The sequence below is a fragment of the Podarcis pityusensis genome, assembly GCF_964106645.2.
Source record: "Podarcis pityusensis genome assembly, chromosome: 13".
NCBI classification, from domain to species: domain Eukaryota; kingdom Metazoa; phylum Chordata; class Lepidosauria; order Squamata; family Lacertidae; genus Podarcis; species Podarcis pityusensis.
The window spans coordinates 22,719,005-22,744,606 of NC_138038.1; the positions used below are offsets into that span (position 1 = coordinate 22,719,005).

The 25,602-nt window shown below is 45.8% G+C and overlaps 1 protein-coding gene across 17 annotated transcripts in view; it reads right to left on the reverse strand.

Moving 5' to 3' along the window:
• SRCIN1 (SRC kinase signaling inhibitor 1) overlaps positions 1-25,602 on the reverse strand; it is a 335,991-nt gene that overhangs the window by 32,586 nt on the left and 277,803 nt on the right. For all 17 annotated transcript variants that reach the window (XM_080979259.1, XM_080979261.1, XM_080979258.1 and 14 more), the window contains 9 exons: positions 25,184-25,382; positions 21,910-22,003; positions 20,141-20,970; positions 17,298-17,390; positions 15,477-15,520; positions 14,319-14,497; positions 11,877-12,052; positions 4,764-4,894; positions 136-283 (listed from right to left, as the gene is read on the reverse strand). In XM_080979259.1, coding sequence (XP_080835385.1) covers positions 136-283; positions 4,764-4,894; positions 11,877-12,052; positions 14,319-14,497; positions 15,477-15,520; positions 17,298-17,390; positions 20,141-20,970; positions 21,910-22,003; positions 25,184-25,382 — 1,894 coding nt within the window. The remainder of the gene's footprint in view (positions 1-135; positions 284-4,763; positions 4,895-11,876; positions 12,053-14,318; positions 14,498-15,476; positions 15,521-17,297; positions 17,391-20,140; positions 20,971-21,909; positions 22,004-25,183; positions 25,383-25,602) is intronic.

The following is a 25,602-nucleotide window of genomic DNA, read 5'->3' on the forward strand; positions in this document are numbered from 1 at the left end:
TGCCAGGCGTTTCCAGGTACACCTGCAGGGAACTCTAGCATCTTTGTGGGAGGGGACAGAAGGTTACGTCTCGGCCTATCGGGTCCCAGGAGAAACAAGGAGGGCTTCCACTCGCTCAGGAAGGGGCTCACTCACTTGCGGACTTGCGTCAGGGTGTCGGTCACTGCCTTGCACCGCTTGAATAGGCCGTCCAGCCGGTGAGGCTCTTCCTTGAGGAACTTCACGGCCTCCACCTCCACGCGGAGGACCACGCGCATTTTGCTCTGCAGGCTGGGGAAATTAGCTGCAATGCCAGGGACGGGCAGAGAGGGAAGGGAGAGGCACGGGGGTCAGAGCAGGCCCGAGGAAGGCTTTCACCTGAGGGTGGGCAGGAGAGGGAGGCACAGAGCCGAGAAGGGAAGCAGGCGGGCGGGTGGGATGGCAAGGCTCAGGTGAGTGAAAAGTGAGGCCTCCTCTGGCCGGCACTGTTACTTGGCCTCAGAGGAGGATGGCGTTTGCACCCCACCCACTCACTGCGTCAACACCCACCACCACCACATCTCTCCTCCCTCCCACTCCCAACAGCACAGCCAGTCAAAAGCAAGATAAGCGGTCGTGTGTTCTGCATTAATGGGGGAGTGTGAAGAGGGGCTGCAAAGCCACAGCTGCTCAGCGCCCTCTGTGGAGATTTGGTATTTTTTCAAAAAAATATTTTCATGAGAGCTAGCAACTTAAAACATAAACGAAATCTGAAATGCCCTTGATATTTCTCTACCGCCAGGCATGGCGGAGAGACTGGGGAGTGGGCGAGGAGATGGCGTTGATAGCAAAACCAGCATGGCCTAATGCCCATCAACAACTGCTGGAAATTCATGCAAAATGTGTCACATCGCACAGGGCGGGGTGTGTGTGGGTGTGTGTCAAGACTGGTCCTCATCAATTGATCTCTGATTCAAACATGAAAGTTATCAGGATATCCCTTCTTTATTGCTTTTACGTAGGTTCCCTGCCCTCCCACCCCCCACCCCGGCTTCTGTTGGTTCTGAATGTCAGAAATTTAGTGAATTTTGGTAGGCACTAGTAAAAAGAAACATCCAAAATCTCTGTGTTGTGGATCTGCTTTTCCCAAGAGGTTCTTTTTTCTGGAAATAGTGCAAATGAAACTAACAATATAACACTTAATAAAGGGATTCCGTTAGCACTGACGTTTCTTAATAAATGCCTGTATTTTCTAAAACCTCCTTCTTGGATCTACTGAAATATTAAGACTTGCTGGAAAACGCTAAGACTTCACACGTTTTTTGACATTTTTTGGTATCTGCCATTTTATACTAGCTTCTCACATTTGCCATAATATGATACAGTGTCCTTCCTCTCAGAATGTTTGAGAATGCAATTTTATATCCACTTACCTGGAAGTAACCCCTACTGAATTCCATTAATCTTACTTCTGAATAGACATGAATAGGATTGCACTGTAAAGCTTGGGCTTGTTTTGTCCATAGTGAGGATGAGGATCTATCAATTTAGAGTTTTTTTCCAATCTTAAGTTCAAATCTCTACATTTTCACACATTTGCAAATTTATTTATTTATTTAAATCCTCACGAAACTGCAGATATGTGCAGTTATATGCACACTACTTGGATGGCCATCTGTCATGGATGCTTTAGTTGAGATTTCTGCATTGTAGGGGGTTGAACTAGATGACCCTTGGAGTCCCTTCCACCTCTACAGTTCTATGATTCTATATACATTTTTGCACACATTACCTGGCCGGAGAACTGCGTTGGCAAAATTCAGAGGAGCGCACAATACAAAGGATGACTGTATTTCGGGTTCGCGTATTTTTTCGGAAAGCACATATTTGGTGGGGTCGCCTTTAAATGTGGACTGAATTGAATTGCTCCTCCATCCATAGGTTAAAGAATGGGTTGGCAAACTAAGGCCCACGGGCTGGATTAGGCCCAATTGCCTTCTAGATCCGGCCTGCGGACGGTCCGGGAATCCAGTCAGCCGGCATAGCGCGTGTGTGCGATGGCTTTTGCAACTCAGCCAGGCTTGGGGGTCAAAAGTGAGGTGGGCGGCTGCTCGAGGCAAGCCCCTTTTCCGTCTGTCGCACACATGCAGCAATCTTTTCTTCCGTGGTGAGGGGTGGGGAAGAGGGAAAAGGCACCACAGTTCGGATTTCCACCACGGAGCTGCCGGCGGCTGACCTCAGAAAGGGCAGTTGCGGCGGCAGGGGCTCAGAGGTGCCTCAAGAGCAACACCCGCCAGTGTCTGTGGCAGCGGTGCTCCCCGCCATAGGAAGCGGGGAATGCCTGAGCGGCTGCACTCCAGTTCTATGCTCTGCTGGGGAGGCCGCTCGTTGGCTACATGGTGCGAGCCATGGAAAGGTAAATAGCCGCCGCCACCTCATCATCCCTCACGCAAGGAAAAGAACATTTTTGCTTGAGCGGTGCTGGCCTGACTTAGCATGGCCAACGGCTTTTCCCTTCACCCACTCATGCGCACACGCTCTCCAAGGCTGACAGGAATGGTGCGCTTACCTCATCCCCCCACCCCGCCTTACCAGAGAAATAACAACTGTCAATGCGTAAAACGCAAAGGAAGCAGTGTGGGTGTATGAGGGAACCCCCCCTCCAAAAAAACACCACATTTGGGCAACGTTGGGTTTGGCCCCAATAAGGGTTTTTCGCCAAAAATGTGGGTCATAATCATGTAGACATATAGTCTGGCCCCCCACAAGGTTTGTGGGACAGTGGACCAGCCCCATGATGTTTGCTGACCCCTGGGTTAAAGCGAAGGAAAAGGAAAAGCCAAGAGTCTCTCTACATACGAATGGAAGGGGCACAGGAAAATGCAGGAACTGCCACATTCGATCAGCCCAAGTCCGCGGAATGTGCTCAGGCAGCAAGCAGCAGTGCAAACGAGGACACCAGCAGGCAAGCATCACGCAGGGGATCTGCACACACTTCTATGCATGTTCAGTTGCCTGAGTGTGTGTAAATGCTAAGGGTTCTTGCTTTGCTAACAAATGAATAAGCAAATGGGGAGTGCGCACACGTTCTGCAGAGTTAACTGTAAGACTCTTCTTGGGGGTGGGGAAGCAGCTTGATGACACTCTTAAGCTTGCTACCCTAGCCTGGGCCAACACAAATTATTTTAGCTGTACTTTTTTATCATACTTGATTGTATTTTCCTTGGGGATTTTACATTTCCAGGTTGCTTTTTTGAATGTATCATTATGAAAAAGCAATCAATACATGTATCACCATCATTATTAATAAATAACATCAGCATCAACACAGCTGAGTGGTATGGGAAGACTGAAAAAAGGAGGAAGGAATTGTTTTTATAAGATTTTTACATCTGAATGCCACTTTTTGAATATATGTCATTATGAAAATGTGGTCAATACATCATCATCATTAGCAGCATCAGCACAATGCAGTGCTATGGAAATAATAATAATAATAATAATGGGGGATGAGCTTTTTATTCATGGACACTGTATGAATACAGACCAATTTATCATGTGGCAACTCTCCACATAATTCCCTTTTCACGCTGATCATGTCTAACGTCCTGCCAAATGGCGAAGAGGAGAATTATAACACTCCCTTGCGCGTATGGATTTCCAATCAAGCACAGCAGCACAGCCAAATTCTCTCCACCAGGGGCGGCACATCCCGCTTCGCCCCCTGAGGTATAGCGCAGATGGGGCCTCACGGTCTACCAACGCCTATTGGCTACAGTGGCCTTCCTCTGTTCAGTATCCTCCAGAAGTTCTGGACTACAGCTCCCATCAGCCTCAGCCAGCACTGGCAGAGGCTGATGGGAGTTGTAGTCCAGAATATCAGTGTGGCACCAGTTTGGGGGAGGCTGGGCTATGCAATAACTTAAAATGAAGCCTCCATGTTCAGGGGCAGAGCATTGAGTTCAGGGGCTGGTACTAAGCCACAGGGAGTGTCTGCCTCCCTCATGTCCTGCTTGTGGGCTTCGTGGGGCATCTGTCTGACCACTGTAAGGATTGCTGAGCTCAACAGACCTTTGCTCTCAGCCAGCATTGTGATTCATGGGTTCTCAGGACTAATTATCTTGGAAAGGCCACTGTTTCCTGGCGCTTTTACAGAAAGGCTGTTCATAATCCGTGTGACAAATAACACTTAGCTTGCACTGGGAAAATGAAAAATCAACTCTCTGCACTCAAGGGAAATCTAGACTGTTTTAAAGCACAGCTTTCTTATTTCTCAACAACCACAACAAAAAGAAACTCGCCTGAAATCCATTTAATTCTGAACCTGAGATTTGGGTTTTGGTAGAATTTATACATTGTTTTGGCACAATGGTGGCAGAAGCGAAGATGGAGGAAAAGAGCAGTGTGGAGACGTGTGAAACAGGGGGAAGATATCTGGAGGAAAAGCCAGTGAGAGGCAGAATATGGAACCACAACATCTTTGTGGGAAATGACCAGAAGGCCAAACAAGAAAGGACCATTTGTTCACCAGCACTCCACACACAGATCAACACAAACCCTGTTCCTAGAACATAAAACCTAGATTTCAGCAGACACACCACCTAACCGTTCCTTAAATTCATCTCTCAGACAATCATGAGGGCTGGAAACCTCTTTTTTTAAAAAAAGATGACAGCATAAATTCTCACATACTTAAGTTCTGTGCCAGATACTACTACACACATTTCCCAGCCCATGGAACAGTACAGGAAAAACTTTATCCCAACCCAATCGCAGTGATTTGAGCTCCCCCAGTCCCCTCTCACCTTTCAGTTCGGTCAAGGTATCTCCCAGCTGTTTAAGCACCAGGGATTTTTCCTCCAGCTCTTGTGAGGAGATAATTCGGTGATTGTGCATCAAATCTTTTTGGATCCTCTCCACCGATTTCTCCAGGTCACTGCAGACACACAAAGACACCAACACAGAAGTCATAGAGTGAGAAAAGGATGAAGGTAGGGAGGGACAGATCTTTCTCCCAGATTCGCATTTTTACATTCTGAAATCCAGTTCTCCACATTTAATGCAGCAAGTAATTAATTAGCCCATTAAACTTGTCAGCATTTTAGCAAGAATTTCACCTAATAAAAACATTTCTGTATGCCATTTTCACTGAAGTGCATATTTTTGCAAGCGATTTCTCCAAACGTTTCCACCAACACATTACTCCTAATGCATGCATTTTTGTAAATGTTGTTTGATTGGAGAACTGCACTGCAAGATCCAGAGAAGTACAATTTTTGAAGGATATCTATGTTTCCAATTCTCATACCATTATAGAAAGCAGAAATTAAGTTGTTTAACCTTTAAATGCAAACTAAATCGATTCTCTCCTCCGTCCCCAGAGGTAGGGCTGGTCTTATTCTTCCTTCTTTCAAAGAACATGGAAAGGTAAGGCAACATGGCACCAGTGAACTGGTTTTAATATGCTTCAAACTGGAGTAGGAAATGATTTTTTTTTTTTAGCCCAAGAGCTGCATTCCTCCAGGATCAACCTTCCATTTCAATATGAGTAGGAAAATGAGAGTACCCCTAAACATTTTTTTAAAAGAAAAAAAAAGCACTGGATCTCTCCATCCAAGTATGCAGGAGGCATCAAGAATGCATTCCAGCTAATCAGAAGCACTAGAGGAAGAGGAAGAGCAGGGCTGGTGAGGGGCGTGACCTGGGAAGAGGGGGTGTGGCCTGGGAAGGGTTTCAAGCACCAGACAGAGAGGTTTAGAGGGCTTTTTCTGTGTTGTTTATGGGCTACTGTTTAGCTTGTGCGCTATTTTAGCCACTTTGTGGGGATACTCTCCTAAAAAGCCAGGATATGCGCCTATGAAATAAAGAGAACAAATCACCTCACATCTAGGCAACACTACTTTACTCATTACCGGCCTTCGCCTCCTGTTGTCTCTCCTCCCTCCAGCCAGTTCATATAACCTTTGTTAAGCTAATTCTACAATCACATCATGCAGGCTGGTAAACAGCAATTTAACCGATCGCTGGCGGCAAGCGAGACTGATTGATGTGTGAGTAGGAATGTCGGGGAATTCCAACGAACATGGAAACGGGAGTGAAATTTGCCAACACTCGCTTATTCATTCCATGTCAGGAATGAAACTCGATCTAGGGAATACAATCGGCATTGGCTGCTGCTGTTGCTTTCAGCCCACAAACAACATGCAATTGATTACGTTTCCTCTTGCTGCTCATTTGCATTTTGTTTCCTCTGTAGTGAAATGAATGGGATGGAATATACTGCAATGACAATGCAATATTTTAAAGTTACAATAATTTTGCCATAGTGGGCAGGGTGAGAAATAATGTTGGTTTTGGTGGAAGATGAACTGCAGCAGAATGAAAACAGTGCTGCGTGAGACACATACGGGGCAGATGGGGGGGGGAATGCAGTCTTACATCCCTATGTGTCAGAGGGGGTGTATGTGAGAGTATGGCCGTAACAGACATGGATCCATTAATAATAATAATAATAATGATAATAATAATAATAATAATAATAATAATTTATTATTTATACCCCACCCATCTGGCTGAGTTTCCTCAGCCACTTGGGGCGGCTCCCAATCAAGTGTTAAAAACAATACAGCATTTAATATTAAAAACTTCCCTAAACAGGGCTGCCTTCAGATGTCTTTTAAAGATAGAATAGCTGCTTATTTCCTTCACATCTGAAGGGAGGGCGTTCCACTACCAAGAAGGCCCTCTGTCTGGTTCCCTGTAACCTCACTTCTCGCAATGAGGGAACCGCCAGAAGGCCCTCGGCGTTGGACCTCAGTGTCCGGGCAGAACGATGGGGGTGGAGACGCTCCTTCAGGTATACAGGGCCAAGGCCGTTTAGGGCTTTAAAGGTCAGCACCAACACTTTGAATTATGCTCGGAAACTTACTAGGAGCCAATGCAGATCTCTCAGGACCGGTGTTATGTGGTCCCGACGGCCACTCCCAGTCACCAGTCTAGCTGGCGCATTCTGGATTAATTGCAGTTTCCGGGTCACCTTCAAAGGTAGCCCCACATAGAGTGCATTGCAGTAGTCTAAGCGGGAGATAACTAGAGCATGCACCACTCTGGCGAGACAGTCTGCGGGCAGGTAGGGTCTTAGCCTGCGTGCCAAGTGGAGCTGGCAGACAGCCACCCTGGACACAGAATTAACCTGCACCTCCATGGACAGTTGTGAGTCCAAAATGACTCCCAGGCTGCGCACCTGGTCCTTCAGGGGCACAGTTACCCCATTCAGGAACAGGGAATCCCCCACGCACGCACGCCCCCTGTCCCCCCAAAACAGTACTTCTGTCTTGTCAGGGTTTAGTACGTTTCCCTGCTGCAAAAGAATCACTATGGGGTGGAAAAAGAATTCAGGATAAAAAAAAATCAGGAGGCTTACTGAAATAGAAATGGTGAAGTAACAAGCAGTTTCCCCCGCCTTCAAACTGACTGGATTAATGTAAATTTGAGTCATGAGAAGGAAGTAACATTTTTAGATGCAATAAATGATTGTGCTTTGGAATAGTTAGCCATTGAACTGACTCTTGATTTATCTTAAACCATGCCCGGAATCTGGTGTGTGAGAAAATTGCCCAGAAAGACTGACCTAGCCATACTTTAAACTTCAAAAGTCAGGGTTTCTCCACAAATGAGGGGATTAGCTATAAAGGAGCCGAAAGGTGTAGCTAGGAAGGTCAAATCCCCTCAGCAAGCCTGGAGGTAATTTAAAACCATTACAATACAGGCTCAGATAACATGTACACTGTAGATTAGAAAAAGGCAGCACACTGAAGACCAAAAGGTTACCAGTGTGGTTAAACAGCAAAGTCCAGGAAGCGAGAAAAGGCAAGGCGGCTTCTCGTGCTGTGAAATTCTCAGGTATGCATATGCAGTAATTCTCAGAGAGTTCAGCGGGTCTTATTAGATTCTAGTAAAGATGTTGGAGACAGCAGGCAGCTATATGAAGCCTCTGTAGCAACCTGAACTGCAGAAGACATCAGTGATATGTACAGTGATATGTACAGTGAAACCTTGTTTGGGGGAAGTGCAGCTAGCTTTTAAATTTTGTTACATCATCTTCAAAAGAAACCTGAGTATCTTACAAGAACAAAAGCAAGTTGTATTAAAAAACCAAAATCATAAATATATCAAAACGATAGTATAATGCCGTGAACAAAAACAGAAGCATAGAAAACAAGACACATATATAAAACACAAAAATAATAGCAGATTAAAGGGGGGTGGGTGTTCAGAAACAAGCTGCAAGGCTTTCTAAAAAGCCAAATTTTTTTACTTGGCATCTAAAAGCATTTGATTTTGGAGGCAGGCAGGCGTCCCAAGGGAGGGCATTCCACGGGGCTGGTGCCACAACCAAAAAAGGCCCTCTCCTGATAGATGTTGACTGCCCTCAAGTAATCCAAAGCAACGCCTCAAACGCTGAGCAAAGTGCAAAGGGGGGAGGGGGAGAGACACAGAGAAGAGGTGGTCCTTAAATGAAACTAATCCCGCCACTTCTTGCTTTAAGATAAGAACCAGCAATTTAATTTGGCCCTGGGAATGAACAGCAGACCAAACAAGAGTAGGACAATGTATATTTAGCCACCCAAATGCAAACAGCAGCTTGACAAGGTACATCTGCTGAAGTTCCCCTTCTATAAAACTATTAAAGGTATTGGAGCCCTGCCTTTTTTCCTCTGTCACCCTAAAAGGACAGGGGTAGGAATGGGGCTGGAGCCCCAACCAGGTGCCAAAGCAAGCCTCATTGAGATGCAAGACCTGGAAGCTTGTAAAAGGCATTCTTAGCCCTCATCAACAAGCTGCAAACAGCAGAGTTCAGGAGGAACGTAGGAAGCTTGTACGTTATATTGAATCAGACCACTGGTCCATTTAGCTCAATACTGTCTCCACTGAAGGGCAGTGTCTTTCCAAGTTTCATATAGGGAGTCTCTCCTATCCCTACCTGCAGATGCTGGTGATTGAAGCAGAAGCCTTCTGTACACAACACAGATGCTCTACCACAGAATTATGACCCTTCCTTCCTTCAATGAAACCTCACCCAACACCAGCCAGATTTCCAGTACTGGATCAGCTGAACCTCTGTATCCACTGCAAACCAACAGCTATTTTCATCATATCTGGGTTAAGTTCTGATTTGTTCACCCACATGCAGTCCCTTACAACTCCCAGGGTTTCCATTGCAATCCCTAGGTTCTGTTGACATTGTGAGACAAGAGGCTGGGTGACATCAACATATGAATGATGCACTGGTCCAAATTTGTGTGAAAGTTCACTCAGCAGTTTGGTGTGTGTTAAAGAACCTGGAGGACAATATGGAACCCAGAAGCTCCCCATAAATCAATTATAATGGGGTAAAGGAGTAGTCCCACCTCCCCAAAAAAAGTCTTTATGCCACACTGATATCAAATAGATGCATCAAAATATGAAGTTTTAGAACTAATTAACAAGGGACACATTCCTAGTCTCTTTGGTGTATATATAGGTTCCTGCAATGGTTGTAGCCCACATTTATTCGTGGTCTGTCTTTAGCTTCTTCAACTTAAACAGCACTTCCTTTTTGTGTAATTATCCCTATAATATATTCATGTTACCGTATTTGTTGAATGGCAGCACCATTCTGGCAAGATATGATATGATATGATATTGTTATCTCATTATCTTCTATATAAAGAATCTACAGTTTGATCTAGAAGATGTCTGTACACTATGGTGGGATTTCATCTTTCTCTTTGCTAAATAAAGAAGAAAGTTCTGCAATCCAATTAAAGAAAAAGTCACTCAATTGATCATTTTAATTTTGGTCAATTAATCTAGCTATTACATTTGCACAAATGCAATTGAGAAACCAGGGTGAATTGCAGCAAGGTAATCAAATACGATAAAATCCAGAAAGCATTCATGCAGTCTGATACTATTCATGAATGCAAATGCCTCTCCATCTCTTTAAAACTTTTGCAAATAGCACCTGGGGTGGGGGAGGAACTGGGCTAAGTCCGCAGCATGAGGAATTTATTCCTGCATTTGTATGTCTTGACTTTCCTCCCTCAGAGCAAACAGCAGACTGCAGCAGAAGGGACAGGGTGGGGGTGGGGAGGTGCAGGGGAAGGATTAAACCCTTATTGGTCCTGATCTAGACTGGGTGCACATCTGCTACTGTAAAAGTAATAGACAACTCACTGAGTTCCATGGGACTTAATCCCTAGTAAGTGAGTAAGATTGCAGCCTTAGATGGCTGCACTGAATAATTTGATTTGCTACCCACTTTCCTTTCTCCTTATTTTTCTTACCTCCCCCCACCCCACTACCCCTGCCTTTAAACCATGTTAAATTTTAATAACCAAAGGAAGCCCGAGTTGTTTTGTGGTGACAGTTACTGCAGTAACTCTGTATATGTTCAAGACAGACAGATACATAAACAGATAACATAGATAGGCAGATCCCTTCTCGTTCTCCTTTCCACCCAGGCTTATAAGACTATGGCCATGCACACACATCTGGAGCACATTTTACTCCTTCAAAGAATTCTGGGCACTGTAGTTTATTCAGGGCTGCTGGGAATTGCAACTCTGTGAGGGGTAAACTGTGGTGCCCAGAATTCTTTGAGGAGAAGACTGTACTCCAAATGTGTTTTCAACGTATAGTGCATTGTGCAGCCTAAGCCTTTCAAATCTCTATTCTAATGATTTCATGGGGGCAAACCCAGTTGTATTTCAATTGGGAATTTGGGACTAGTGAGTCTATAGGGAGTGAGATTATATTTTATCCAGGGAAGGTTGCTGAGCAGAATGAGCAATTTGTCATAGACAGTGGACAGACATAGGGACACTTTTCCCCCTGGATGGCCTTCTGCAGGTGTGCACAAACTTTTATTTATTTATCTAAAAGTGTTTCTAAACCACTTTTGTGTTTTTAAAACTCTAAAAGTGGTGTATTCTATTAAATTACATTAATGCCACAGCTAGGTCCATGGAGTTGTTTCCTCTGACAAAGGGAGCTTCCAGACAATGGCTTAACACTCTGAGCAGTTTGTTTAGAGTCACTGGCAATAATTTTCTTTAAAATTCCTCGACTTTCTCTGAAAGGGGCAAATTTGGATTAAACTGGGGCGGGCAGGGGGGATATAGGCTGGGATTGTGGTGACAATGTCATGTGCATGCTGCAAAAAAAGGGGGGGCTTGTGTGAGAAGCACCAATCCCAGGATAAACACCTGAGTAAAAGCACCCACACCTACACATACGCAATATATTGTGGGATATGATACATAAGCAGCAGTCAAGTAAAACATTCCTTGTTTTCCTAGAGTGGACATGCAGGGAAATGTTTGGTCCAGCCAGTTGAAAACTTCCTGTTTCCTTCTGGCTGGGGCATACTTCCTTTTGCATGTGACTAGAGGTGGGTGTGACCTTACCTGTCCAGGTAACAAAAGGGCAAGTCACGCAGCACACGCTCTCTTTGACTTCCTCCGTCGTTGGAGCAGCTTTTTAGCTAGAAATGCTCTGTTGGCTCTCAGCCAACAGATGACACTGGGATTATCCCCATATGAGATGGATCCACATGTATATATTTTGTAACTGTCTGCCTTCAGGGATCCAACTGTGAACTGATGATGTGAGTAAACTTATTTTATATACTTTAAACTAGATTGTGGCGTGTTTATTCTTTGAAGAGGGATAGAAGGAAACTTACCAGGAACCTAATCGTGAGAGGCTTACACAAGCCTGCAACCAGTTATTTGCTATGTGTTTAAAAGGGGAATGTAAAACTCTGCTAAGTAAAAGAACTTGCTAGCGCAAGTTAGGAAGGATATTAATAAACAATATTCTCATCTCCTGCCTCCCTGAACACTCCCACATATATCCCCTTGCAAAACCCTCACTTTAGCTGTTGGGTGATGAGCTCTTCCTCGTTGAGGTAGCGGAGGCGCTCCTCTTCCACCAGGGTGCGCTGGCGCTGCAGGGGATCCTCCTGCTTGCGCATGGTGTCTGTCACTCTCACGCTGATCTCCGTCTCTGTCCGCCTCAGCATCGTCTTCACCGTCTCTTGGTTTTGAAGCTGCAAAGGACAAGCGGGGATGGGGGGAGGAGAGAGAGAAAATCAAGGTGTTGCAGGAAGACAAGCAATTGCAGCTGAGAGGAACCATCGAGGCCACATGCATCAGAGGCTGGGAAAGAAGAGGATGAAAAGAAAGCTCCTCCAGCCCTTTTGGGAGCACACTTGAAGAGCATCCTGAATAATCAGGTGATTCAGAGCGCAACTAATCTGCCGCTGAAGATAACGGGGCTGCTCTCTGCGACGTGCATCTATTTCCTTTTATGTTTGTGGCTTCACGTCAAGGGCACTTGCTCTGATCCAAGGAAATGAATCTGAGCATGCAAACAGCAGGTCCTTGCGAGGAGATCTGATGCTCTGCGCCGGCAAAAGCCTGGTGTGTAGAAGGGAAAGGGCTTAACATGCGCCTAAACCCATCAGCGTTCCCATAGGACACCCCCCCCCAAAAAAGCTGGCATACTTTTCTCTGTGGAAGCTCTACAATTCTATGATTCTCAGTTACAGGATACCTGCAGGAAGTTACAGGACATGCACAGATTGGAAATGAAACAGTGTGCCCTGCCCCGAAACTTTTGCAGGCGCAGACAGGGTTGAAAGTGGGATTGCGGGTAACTGCCCTGATACTGTCTTGAGCGCAAATAATCATGAATGCACATTAACAAGGACGCCAGGGGAATCCCATAGATTCATCCTCCATTGCACTCATAGGATTGCTCTGCATACTGCCATATAATACTCTGAAAAAGGAAATATATGCTAGGGCTAAGCTCTGACAATAATTACACAGAATCATGAAAACTAATATCTCTGAACATGGGATTTCTGTCTGTCCCAAAGAGCTTGGATTTCTTGCACTTGGACGGATTAACTTATATTTCTCATTCAACAAAAGACCAGGCCAGAAAGATGAAATTATTCTCTCTCTCATATACTCAAGTTAACCTCTTAATGCGCCCTGGCCTAAGGCAAGGCTGCCTTTTGGGTGCAGCACCTAAAAGAGAAGCTCTCAGGATGCTCTCCCAGAGCCCAGTGGAGCGATGCACTCCGCATGTGATTGACAATGATGGAAGAAGGCAAGGCTCAGAGACCGGACGTGGAACGCTTTCCAAAGTTCAGAAGCGTCTGGGGGAAATGAGGCAGTGTGAGCCATTTGCCTTTCCACCCCTCTGCACCATTCGCCACTTTCCTGCTTCCAACAAGCTGTCACTGTTAATTAGCTCTGGAGCTAAGCAACTCCGAGGAAAAACACTGGCGCCTCCCACGCTCGGGGACGACAAGATCGGATCGCTGGCTCTGGATGCGCAGCTGCCATCTGGCCTTTCGCTTGGTGCCAGATATTCCAAAATAACCTGTCACCGAGAAGGGTTTGTTTTGGTGAGCGCTGCTAATGAGAATAAAAGCCAAATGAAAAGGGAAAAGAGATGGAGGGTGAAAACAGAGCAAGATGGACTGGGCTTGGGTTTGTTTTCCCCCTTTTTGTTTTCAAGGCAAGCGGCTTGCTTTTCCCTGGATGTCAGAACAAAGTTTGCTGCAAAAGGAAGGCTTGGGAGCGGCCGCCAGGACCATATAACACCGGTCCTAAAGGATCTACGCTGACTCCCAGTACATTTCCAAGCACAATTCAAAGTGTTGGTGCCAGCCTTTAAAAAGCCCTAAACAGCCTTGACCCTGTATGCCTGGAGGAGAGTCTTCACCCCCATTGTTCAGCCCAGACACTGAGGTTCTCCTCCAAGGCCCTTCTGGCAGTGTCCTCACTATGAGAAGTGAGGTTACAGGGAACCAGGCAGAGGGCCTTCTTGATAGTGGTGCCCACCGTGTGGAATGCTGTCCTATCAGATGTCAAACAGATAAATAACTATACAACTTTTAGAAGACATCTGAATGTTTGAAGTTTTATTACGCTTTTATATTTGTTGGAAGCTGCCCAGAATGGATGCGGCAACCCAGTCAGATGGGCGGGGTACAAATAATGAAATTATTATTATTATAAATGTGAAACATGAGACTTTGCTCTTTATCCCCAACTGAAATGAAGCTTCAGTACCAATGAGAATGTAGAAAGCTGCCTTCTCCAGAATCAGACCAATGATCCATCTAGCACAGCATTGGCTGCCCTACCATAAGGACTAGAAACTTGCCCTTTTTAAAACGAAAGCTGCAATTTCCTCCTGATGCACCCAATAAAATATATTCCTAACTTTATTTTATTTTATTTTTCACTCCCATGGAAAGGCAGTGTAGACACAGCCCTTCTCCAAATCCAGCTCACCTGCAGTTTCTTCAGCTGCTGCAGCTGGTTGCGGAGGTCGCTGGCATTCTGCTGCAGGTCGTGAAGATGCAGCTGCATATGTAGACGGGTGATGGCAGTGGGCTGCCCAGCCGGTGTCCCAGAAGTGGATGGGGGTGGAAGACCAGGTACAGGTGTCCCAACATTGCTTCTGCTGGGGGCTGAAAGAAGGACAGCAGGAGAGAGATTCATAACTTGTACAATCCAGAGTAATAGAGACTTGCAGTTGCTTTCAGTCCAATGTTGAACTGGCATTATACTCTAATGCCCAGTGCAAAGCAAATGTGGCATTCACTGTAGAGATGCCAAGACCTGGACCAACATCACTCTACGACCATAGAGAATAATGGGACAAGAGAAACTCTCAATTCTTACCACAAGTTTGAACGGGTGGGGTTATTCTCTATGGTACAATTGTGTTGATCTCACAACTCACCCCATCCCAACTTTTCCTGTTCTTGTCCCTCATTTCTCCTTCCACCCCTATCTTGTGCATGACAATAGCAAGTCTCTCTGGATATGAGATCACATTCTAGTGGTCTGTGTAAAAATGTTTTGAATGAATAAGTAAAATATTGGATGCCTGCATCAATTCAGCGTAGTTTTTCTAGCTTGGCTCCTGGAGCAGGCAGGAGAGGGCGGGTGAAAAGGGGCAGGTACAACAGTGACACAAAAGTCTTAGCAGCTACGTCCTTCCTCAGTACAGCAGAGCTTTCTTAATGGACCTATATCAATGTTGCTTCCAGGAGACATATCTATTCAGCATTCATCCCGATCTGTTTGCACCAAGTTTGCGGGAAGACTATTTGATGTCTGCTGAATACAGGTCATTGACTGATGGATGTTTATTGGCCATCCATTTGTTTGGGCGGAAGCCCTATGTCATCAGGTCAAATAAGCATCATCATACACTTTCCAGTGAATTTTCCATGATTTTCCTTATTGCAAAAAGTCTGCGGTTTGCTTTCTGTTGGGGGTGAACAGGTTTGTTGTGTAAAGGTACCAATTTGGCCAAGTTCAGAGATAACAAAGGGGGTGGGTATCCCAGCATCACCTCTATCCAGCAGTGGAGTCAAAATCAATCCCCTCTATGTTGTGATAAGGCAGCCTTGGGAACACCAAAGCAAGATGCTCACTTACGTGCTGAAGGAGGTGTCCCTCCGTTAGTCCCTTCTGTCCTCTCACTGCAAGAAAAACAAGGATTAGACACAGAAAAGGAAGAGCCACTCTTACTGTGATGGGGAGGATGTGAAAAAACGACAGGACAACATTGTGCATCTGTTGTAGGGATGAAGAAAGTCTACCAGCTTTGGTTTTCCAAGTTTCTAATGTTTCCAGGCTTAAATTCCGTTCTCTACATTTCCAACGTAATTCAAATTATTATTATTATTATTATTAAGAAAAAACAGCCTCATAACTATTTGCCACTTTAGTGTGAGCTTCTAATAAATAATTTTTTTGTATGCAGTTTTGACTAATACAAACATTTTTGTAAGCAGTTTCCCTTAATATCATGCCTGCTTGCATGTTATTTTCCATAATGCATGCATTATTGTTCATATTGCTAGGCTGGCTCACAGTGTCACAAAATTCGGAGAAGTGTGAATTTCAAAGGATAGCTGTGTTTCAGTTCATGTATTGATTTGAGAAGTGCAAGTTAATTAGTTTCTCATTAAAATGCAAACAAAGTTGAATTTCTCCTCCTTCCCCAGTGTGTTTTTTGGGTGGTGCCTGGAAAAAGTAAATGATAAAAGGGTCCTGATCAGCAGAAAGGGCTGTCGACACTAAAAGTTTTTTTTGCATTCAGTCTAATCTTATCGACACAGGAAGATATAATTCAAGTCAATGAATATTTCCAATAAAAGCATCTCATATGAGAGGCAGAGTATTTATACCACAAGAATCATGAGACTGGGGAAAGGAGCAGTATTTTAGTACATGCATAAAAAAAGGCAATGTTAGGGGCTGTTTTGTGATGCAAATTGATATACAGACGTACTTTGGAATTTGAACGGAATACGTTCCAGAAGTCCGTTTGTCTTCCAAAACGTTTGACTTCGAAGGTGCAGCTTCTGATTGGCTGCAGGAGCGTCCGGCAGCCAATCAGAAGCTGCGGAAGCCATGCTGGACATTTGGCTTCTGAAAATCATTCAAAAACTGGAACAATCACTTCAGGATCATTCAGGAGCTGAAACGTTCAAGTTTACAGGTGTTCAGCTTCTGAGATTCCACTGTATAGCGTGGAATGGTTTTGAGATTTCTGTGAGGCCTTTGTTTGGAGCAAAGAGGACTGTGTAAGTGAAAGGGGAACTTTTTGGAGCACGTATGAGGAACCTGCGCCGCCACCACCACCTCAGATGTTGATAGACTCCAACTCCCAGATATGCCAGCCAGAATGACCAATGATGATGAATTATGGAAGTCCAAGAAAGCCTGAAGGGCCACAGGTCTCCCATATCAGCTATAGAGCGACCAGGCATAGAGAGTTTTCGCAGGGGTACCCTCCTGGCATTTGGCTCCACAGGGAACTCAGTCTTTGGCTACAAGGGGCCAGGCCTCTGTGTACTAGCTGACAGAGTTATCTCTTATCATTCATATTTCTATCCCACTCTTCCCAAGCTGAGATCAGAGCGGCATACATGTTTGTTGGATAGCCAATTTGCCATCATGGCAACCCTCTGAGGTAAGTTAGGCGGGGGGCGGGGAGAGGGAGAGAGAGAGAGACTGGCCTAAGGTCCAGTTAGTGAGTTTCATGGCTGACTAGGAATTTGAGCTTGAGTCCCCCTGCTCAAAGTCCAACACTTTAACCATTACACCACAATGGCTTCCATCTCTGTGGAGCTGTATATTTATACCAACCCTCACCAGGGAAATGCCTGATCCACAGACTACCCTGCCTCCTCTGTCAATGAAGAAAAAAAGAAAGCATCAGAACATGCAATACCTGCCCCAGCCTCTTACCTAGGATTTTCTGTGTCGGAGCTTCGCATCAGGGCACTCTGTACCAGTCCTGTGAGGCTGGCAATCTGCTTCTCCATGGCTTCCATGCGGTCCCTTGGTGGGGGGGGGGGAGGAAAAAGGACCCAGTGAGACATGAGCTTCTCGCCCTCTTTCCTCTCTGCCTAGCTATGGAGTGGAGAACCTTTTTCATCCTCTGAGGCACATGCCAATCATGGGTTAGCCAGAGGCAAAAGTGGACGCAGCAACTCATGTGAATTTTACCTTTGTATGGTAGGCTAATTTTTTCATACTTGCACATCCCTCTCTATTTTCCATCCAGGCAAGAAAGACACATTATCAGAGTTCAAGGACACATTCCAGCCAGGCAAAAACACTCAAGGAGGGTGTAAGGCAAGGTTGGTGGGTGGCATCACTGGGAAAGGTGTGAGGCCTGTGAGTCTCAAGGGCGATAACAAGAGGCCTGAAGTCCAAATTCTGCTCCCAGCCTTCAGGTTTCCCATCCCTAGCCTAGCGCTGGGCAATATGAGCAAACATGCTAGTTTATAATTATTATCTGTTTTTAGAAACTCTTCTATCCTGCCTGTCTCTCAGCTTACAATATAAAGAAGTCAAAAACGTTAAATTCACTACATATGAATATATATTAGTAAAGTAACAACAAAATGCCAGGAAAACCATCAGAAAGTCTGCATTAAAAAGAAAGCAGCACCTGAGCAAACTCAATTTATCATCCTCCATAATGCCCCCCGGAAGAGAGGCGTCTTCACAATTCAGTGAAAACCGAGGACCAACGGAGCAAAACAATGGAGCTTCCCGAGGACATGAGAGAAATGTAAGAACATTAAGAGCAGCCCTGCTGAAATCCATCCAGTTCAGCATCCTGTTTTTGACAGCAACCCAGCCAGGTGCTTTTGGGAAGCCCATACCCAGGGTAAATAGGACATAGCATCAAGGGTGTTCTGTAAATCTGCTTTCCTTGGATGGAAGCCTGGCCTCCAGCAAGCCTCTATTGAAAAGGCTGCTGTGGAGAACAGGAAAGAAGCCATTTCTGAGGTGGGGGGGGGGGGATCCTCAATTCTGGAAGAGAATCAAACGCCAACCCCCAACCTGTTGACGTGAGTGGTTGTTGTTTTGAGGTCAGCACAACTTGGCCAAGATAAGGCAGCCAGTCCTTTTCTTTTCGGGGGCCATAGCTCTTGAAAAAGAGGTAGGACAGGTGTGGGGAATCTCTGCCCTCCAAATGTTGTTGAACTACAGCTCCCATAATCCTCAGGCACTGAGTGAGCTGTATTTCAGAAATATCTGGAGGGACAAAGGTTCCTCACACCTAAGATAAGGCTTACCTCATAAAGGTGAAAGACAAACCCCCCATAAAACAGGTCTATTTGCACCAAATCTGGTGGAAAATGCAGTTTGTTTGGATTTATTTTGGCTACTCTCTCCCTCAAAATTCCTCCGTCAGCATTCCTTGAAGGTTCTGTACTGAGGAGAAATTTATCTCACACACACTTTCTGGTACATTAATTTCTGACAGGTCTGTGCTTGCCATTCCTTTGACCTCTCTCCTGCTCGGCTTTCACTCTCCCCCGCCATCCATCTCCCCCCAACCCGCCCTCTCTTGCTGATTCTAATCATTTCTTCCTTTCTATCTTTTGGTTATCCTAATGAGCTCTGTTCCTACCATTCCCCCTGACAACTCTACTGACAACTCAGGAACCATCCTTGCTGTAGAGATTTAGACACGGGGAGATTGAACATCAGATAAGGTGCAATTTTCTTTTGCTAATCTAATTTGCCTGAAGACAACTTCTGCCTGCACCCAAAAAAGAGAACGGGAGGAGGAAGACAGCAGCAAGTTCCAAAGGGTGGGAGAGAAAGGGGATGGATGGAGAGCTAGGGTGGCAGGGAATACACATGACCATTCCAACTATCTGGGATGAAAGCAGCTGGTTCCCCTGCCCTGCTGGTTCCCCAGCCCTACTGAGATATTCCTTTTCTGCAGTCAGGTGGAAGTGGGATTAAAATGGCAGCCACGAAGCACGTAATACAATGCTATTTTATCCAGCAACGCCTTTCTCCATGGCTAGCTAAGATTCTTTTATAGCATTTACCCAGAAGACAGTCTCATTCAACAAAGGCCCTTTCTAAAGTTTCCTGTTTGCAGGTTCTGTTCATTATACTTATTGTGATTGGGAGATCAGTGATTGATTGCCCCTTAATTGCCCCATGAGCAGCAGGGGTACCTTCAGGGCGTAACTCTGGGGCAGATGTCCAGGGCCCCCACTCAACAGAATGAACAAGAGGGTCCCCAAATGCAGCAGGGCTGCCTTACAACCACTGTCCCTGCTGCACCATTAAAACCATTAACCCAGTTACCTGAATGTACCACTGGCAGGCAATGAACTAAAAAGCAGACATTTGCGGGAGGGATGGCTAGAGGAGGTGAACACTTGAGGGGAGAAAGGAGAGGGGGCAAACTGAAGAAAGGAAGGACCAATGAGAAAGAAAGACTGGAAAAAGCAGTTACACAGGGCCTAGAGTCAGGAGGATTGTGCGCGGTTGTCAGGAAAGAAGAAGAAAGGCAATTTTTGGAATCTGGGTAGAAAAACAAGGCAGGGAATCACGGAGGTCAAATAAGTAGGTGTACCGCTGTGCATGCAGTAAATCCAACGTAACTCGTCAAAACCTCTCAGGACAATAGCAATTTTGCACAGTGCCAAAATCTGCTCCAAAGCAGCAGGCTCTGCATTTGAATGTTGAAACTCAGAAAATACTTATCAAGGTGCCAGTCACCTTAAGAACAGTACTGGTGGTCACCAGGAAGTGACAGCCTCCCATCTTACCTTGTCTCCGTATCCTTGGCAGGCACAGGTGAGCTGAACCCAGAAAGGGGGCGTTCCCCAGGTCCAGGGAAGAGCTCTGGGGGCCCTGAAGAGCTGGGATTCCTTGGCTTGTTGACAGGGCTTTCCATGAAGACCGAGGAGCATGAGTCTTTGCGGAAGGTCTGGCGGACTGGAGAGGAACGGCTTGGGGGCCCTGAGTAAGGGCTGTGGGGGCTTTGGCTCTGCTGAACATCTACCAGCCGGCCGTCGGCAATTTTCTGCGGCGATGAAGGGGGCAAGCGGAAGCCCATCCCCGGACCGTAGGTGTCGCTGTAGATCTGTGAGTTGGGCTTATACAAGCTGTCTTCCAGTTCGGACTGCAGGGCAGCAGCTGAGTAGGTGCTGAGGGAACGGACAGAGCCCCGCTTGTAGAGGCCCCCTGGGTAGGCAAAGGGGTCCCCCATCCCAGCCAGGGACTGCGTGGACGTGATGCTCAGGCGCCCCTCATGCACCATGCTGTAGGGGTCGGCGTAGAGGCCCTCGTTCTTCACGAGCACCATGTTCTTCCCGGCCATGTCTTCATCTGGCTTTACGTCCCGGCGTTCCAGGATAGCGCTTGGGCTTGGCGAGACCCCCTGGGCTGGAGGAAGGTTGGAGAGCCGCTCGCCATGGTGCACGGGGCTGCCGGCGTAGGAAGGTGGGCGGCCGCCACTATAGGACATGCGGGAGCGGGACGGCGAAGACGACTGGAGCACTGGTGGAGGCGATCCAGAGGTGAGGTGAGAAGCAGGTGACATGCTGTTTAGGCGCCGGGTGGGAGAGGACTCCCTGGAAGTGTAGACCATCTCTCTCTGCGAGAATAAGTGATCAGACAGTGAGAATGTTATAAACTCTACCCTCCTTTACACACCGGGCCCAGGTCAAAAGTTGCAAGGAAAAGGTGGGAAGAATAAAGCTGAATGAAAACCAGACCCATCACTCATTCCTGTCGCCTAGCTCACACAAACAGAAGATGGAAGTGGTAAAACCCAACCTTACCACTTCAGACTGCAGCAGGGTAGGGGGTGTACAGGATGCCTCCCGGTGAGAAAAACCCGGTATGTACAAATTTGGCTTACCAGAGAAAAGGCTAGACCAAAACCATTCTCCCTGGCTTAACTGATTTCTATCTGGAATGAATTGCATACAGCAGAGAACATTGAATAATGTAATCTCCCATTTGTAGTACAAAGTGGTAAAATCCTAGAACCAGTTCACCACTGGTGAACTAGGCCTATTGGTGGCACTAATCTTCTCTGATACCTCAAATTCTGCATCGAGAGCTGAATTCCGCAACGTGAATGCATTATGAAGAACAAATATATTGCTTCAGTTACAGATAGGTAGCCGTGTTGGTCTGCCATAGTCAAAATAAAAAAATCCTTCCAGTAGCACCTTTAAGACCAACTAAGTTAACTTAGTTGGTCTTAAAGGTGCTACTGGAAGGATTTTTTTATTTTAAATATATTGCTTTAACTTTTTATTCACTACTCCCATAAATCTCCTGCTGTGCTAGTGATGCTAAAAAAAGACGATAGACAACCCTGACACAGACAGTGTAAAAGAACATATCCTAGGCATCTGCAGAACGGCTTCATTTGCAAGGTGACAATCATCTGGATTGTGTTCAATGGGCAGGCGTTGCTGAAATGTTCCTTAGTAATCTGCCCCCCCCCCCGCACCTACCACCGCACTAACATCCAATGAAGACAAAAACAGTTCAGGGACCTTACTGCAGCCCACTGTCTTACCCTCAGGTCTCCATTGGTGATGTGGGATCCGGGGAAGGAAGCATAAAGGGGCTCTTTCCGGTAGATTTTGATAATGCTCCTATCCTGGATATCTCTGCAAGAACAAAGGCATTAATGGAACAAATGAATGACAGCCTTGGTTATTATTCCAAGGGCCAGGCTATGCATGGCCATGATGGCAGCAGTGACAGCGGCACAGAGGCAGCCTGATGACGTCAATGGCCCACACCACTGTTGCTGGAGACTATTGGGCAGGAGTCTTCCTCTTCCTCAATATTGAGGATTTACACATCTCAACAGTGAGGATTTTTTTGCAGTAACCTGTTGTTGGGTTTAGATGTGTGAGTTTGTCTGCACAATTCTACCTCTGGCTTTTGCACACGGATTCTGTGCTCTTGCTAGTTAAGTATGGGGCTGAAATTGCAACACTCTCATCAAGAGAATGCTTGGATAAGTGGTCTGAAGAGATCTGGCAGACAGCTATGTTGGGAAAGCTAACATGGAAACTGTGGGTAGCAAGAAAAGAAAAACAGTAAATTCTACACAGTATGGGGCAATTTTATTGAACACACAGGTAGTGAGGCACATGGGGGAGTAGTGTTTGGGGTGGGTAACATAGTTTGGAATACTTGAAGTATACATTTTAACCTTTCAAATTGTTGCAGATATAATGTATTCCTTCCTTTTAATGAGATTTAAGCACATGATGTGTTATTTTATGGTCTTGGAGATTATGAAAATGTTTGAAATATATGCTGTGGCAAACTTTCTTTCTTTCTTTCTTTCTTTCTTTCTTTCTTTCTTTCTTTCTTTCTTTCTTTCTTTCTGAATGCTGCCAGACTCCAAACGGGAGGTAGGGGTTGTGGCCCCAAAGCATACCTTTAAAGCACCCCCCCTTAATCCTGGAAATGGCAGTTTGTTAAGGATTCTGGGAATTGTAGCTCTGTGAGGGGTCAACTAAAGTACCCAGGATTCTTGGGGTGGGGAATGTGCTTTAAACATGTTTTAAAGGTATGGTGTGTGTACACAGTCAGAGAGTCTACCCAAGGGCAAAAATGTAACTGGTCTCTGACCTATTAAATTGGCTTAGATGGGATATGTTAGACCAGGGTGGGGAAACCCTTGCAGGTCTAAGGGCTGTGTTCCCTCATGTACCATCTTCTGAGAGGACTGCATGCCTGTGGTGGGCAGGGGCAGACAAAAGTTGAACTCCATCTGCACAAAAGCCAGATGTTTTCATACGGATCCCAACACACACACATACCCATCTTTTCATCCTCTGCCCTGGCAAGTAAGAGGCATTATCACAGTTCAATGACATCATCCAGCCAGGCAAAGCACCTGAGGAGCGTATGGTGTGTGGTCTGAGAGCAGCCCTGAGAGCTTGACCAAGAGGCCTGGAGGGTGGCATTCAACCCATGAGCCAGAGGTTCTACACCCCCGTGCTAAGAGGTTTCTGAAGAGGGTGATAAAGCAGCAATAACTAGGGAAGCACTGTGGTTTAGGTGTCTCAATAATTATGAACAATGCAAAGATAATTGTTTTTTCCCCCCTTCTCCCTTTCTCAGAATAGCAAGACTCTGGGTCACCCAATTAAATTGACTGGCAGTCGATTATGGACGGACAAAAGAAGCACTTCTCCACATAGCACACCATTAATTAACAGGCTGGATTGGCTGCCACAAGACGTGGTGATGGCCACTGGCTTAGATGGCTTTATAAAAAGATTCACAGATTTATGAGCGTCTATTAGCCCTAACAACTAAATAAATAGAGCCTCCAAGTTCAGAAGCAGTAGACACCTGAATAGCAGGCAAGCAATTAGAGAGGTCTGTTCCTTTCATGCCCTGTTTGTGAGCTAGCTATCCCAGAGATACCTAGCTGTCCACTGTTGGAGACTGGATGCTGGGCTAGGTAGTTTGAGCCAGCCAGGTCCCTTGTATTCTTAATCCCTTGAGCAGGAAGGAAGAGAAGACCACTGCTGAATGCGATGGCAAACAGGTCTCTCTTCAGTCGCAGCAGTTTTGAAAAAGAATATCTTACTGAAAGATTTTTATAGCTCTATAATACATTTCCCCCTCCTGTCCCTAAGCTAGCTACTTCCTTCCTTCTGCTCAATCTATTACTCACACAGACTGTATCCTAACCATATCTACTCAGAAGTAAGTCTCATTGAATTCATGGGGTGAACTCCCAGTTAGGTGAGGCTAGGACTTCAGCCTTATTTGCCAACTACATTTCTTATATTGCCCATAAGAAAGAAAGAAAGAAAGAAAGAAAGAAAGAAAGAAAGAAAGAAAGAAAGAGGTTCTCTGGGTGGTTTATAGTAAAAATGTTAAATTTGCTCCCACGGGATGTACTGATGGCCACTGACTTAGATTACTTTACCTTAGTTCCTGAATGGCTTAGTTGTCAAACTAATTGGCTCCCGAATGCCACAAACCTGGAAGTAAGTGTTCCGGTTTGCAAACATTTTTCGGAAGCTGAACATCTGATGCGGCTTCTGCTTGAGCGCAGGAAGCTCCTGCAGCCAATCGGAAGCTGTGCCTTGGTTTTTGAATGGTTCCAGGAGTCAAACGGACTCCTGGAACAGATTAAATTCAAGAACCAAGGCACCACTGTAACACTTAATGTACAGGTGATTTCCAAGTGGTTTACAAAACATAAATACCAATTGCACAATGCATAACAATTCAAAATACGTTTAAAAGATGACCGCACAGATTCATGGAGGATAAGGCTATCAATGGCTACTAGCTATTATGGCCTACTTCCACTGTCTGATACAGGATGCTAGGAAGGCCAGTCGTTTGGAGTCACAGGTGGGGAGAATGCTGTTGTGATTGTGCTCTGCTTCTGGATTTCCCATAGGAGCATCTGGTTAGCCAATGGGAGAACAGGATGCTGGACTTGTTGAACCTTTGGTCCAGGTGGGCTCTTCTTATGTTCCTATGCTGGTAGAGGACTTCTTCCCTACTCCTCCTGCTCCTCCTTCCATCACTGCATTCACCCACCTCTTCCCACCCTCCTTCTTCTTCCTCTAGGCTTCCCATGCCCAAATTAAATTAGGCCAGTGGCCTCATTTGGCCCTTAAGGCCGCAAGTTGCCCACTCTTGATTTAAAGTTTCATACAAGCACAGTGAATGGAGCTCCGGGAATGAAAAGAAAAGGAGGGAGGGAAATAGCAGACTGGTCATATAGTCCTCTACCTGGGCGTCAATGTCACACTTCCTCCAAGCATTTAGTAGTGCCTCCAGCAAGGCAGTGCTCTCACCTGACATCCTCCAGCTCATAGAAGACATTACGGGATTCGTCCTTGATCAGGATGGCAGTGTTGGGGGACTTGAGCATGCCCATTGTCAGCTTCTGAGGAAACATGTGGACAATAAGGGCATGCAGAGTGTCCATGCTGCTGATTTCGTGGGTGATGTGAACCCGTCTTGTTTCATCCCCAAACTGCAGGAAAAGGACACCTAGGAAAATAGGAAATGGTGTGTGAGAGAGACAGAGGAGACTGGAGGGAAACAGGTCAAGAAATGCAGATTATCAGTCAAAACAACTAATGCTAGCCTAGCAGAAAGGAAAGCTTCTGGGTTGCACAAGACTCTTCTTCAGGTGGTAAAGTGTTAGCAGAAAGAGAGTCACAGAGTCAGAACGAGAGAATCATCTACTCACAAATGTGACCCCCACACC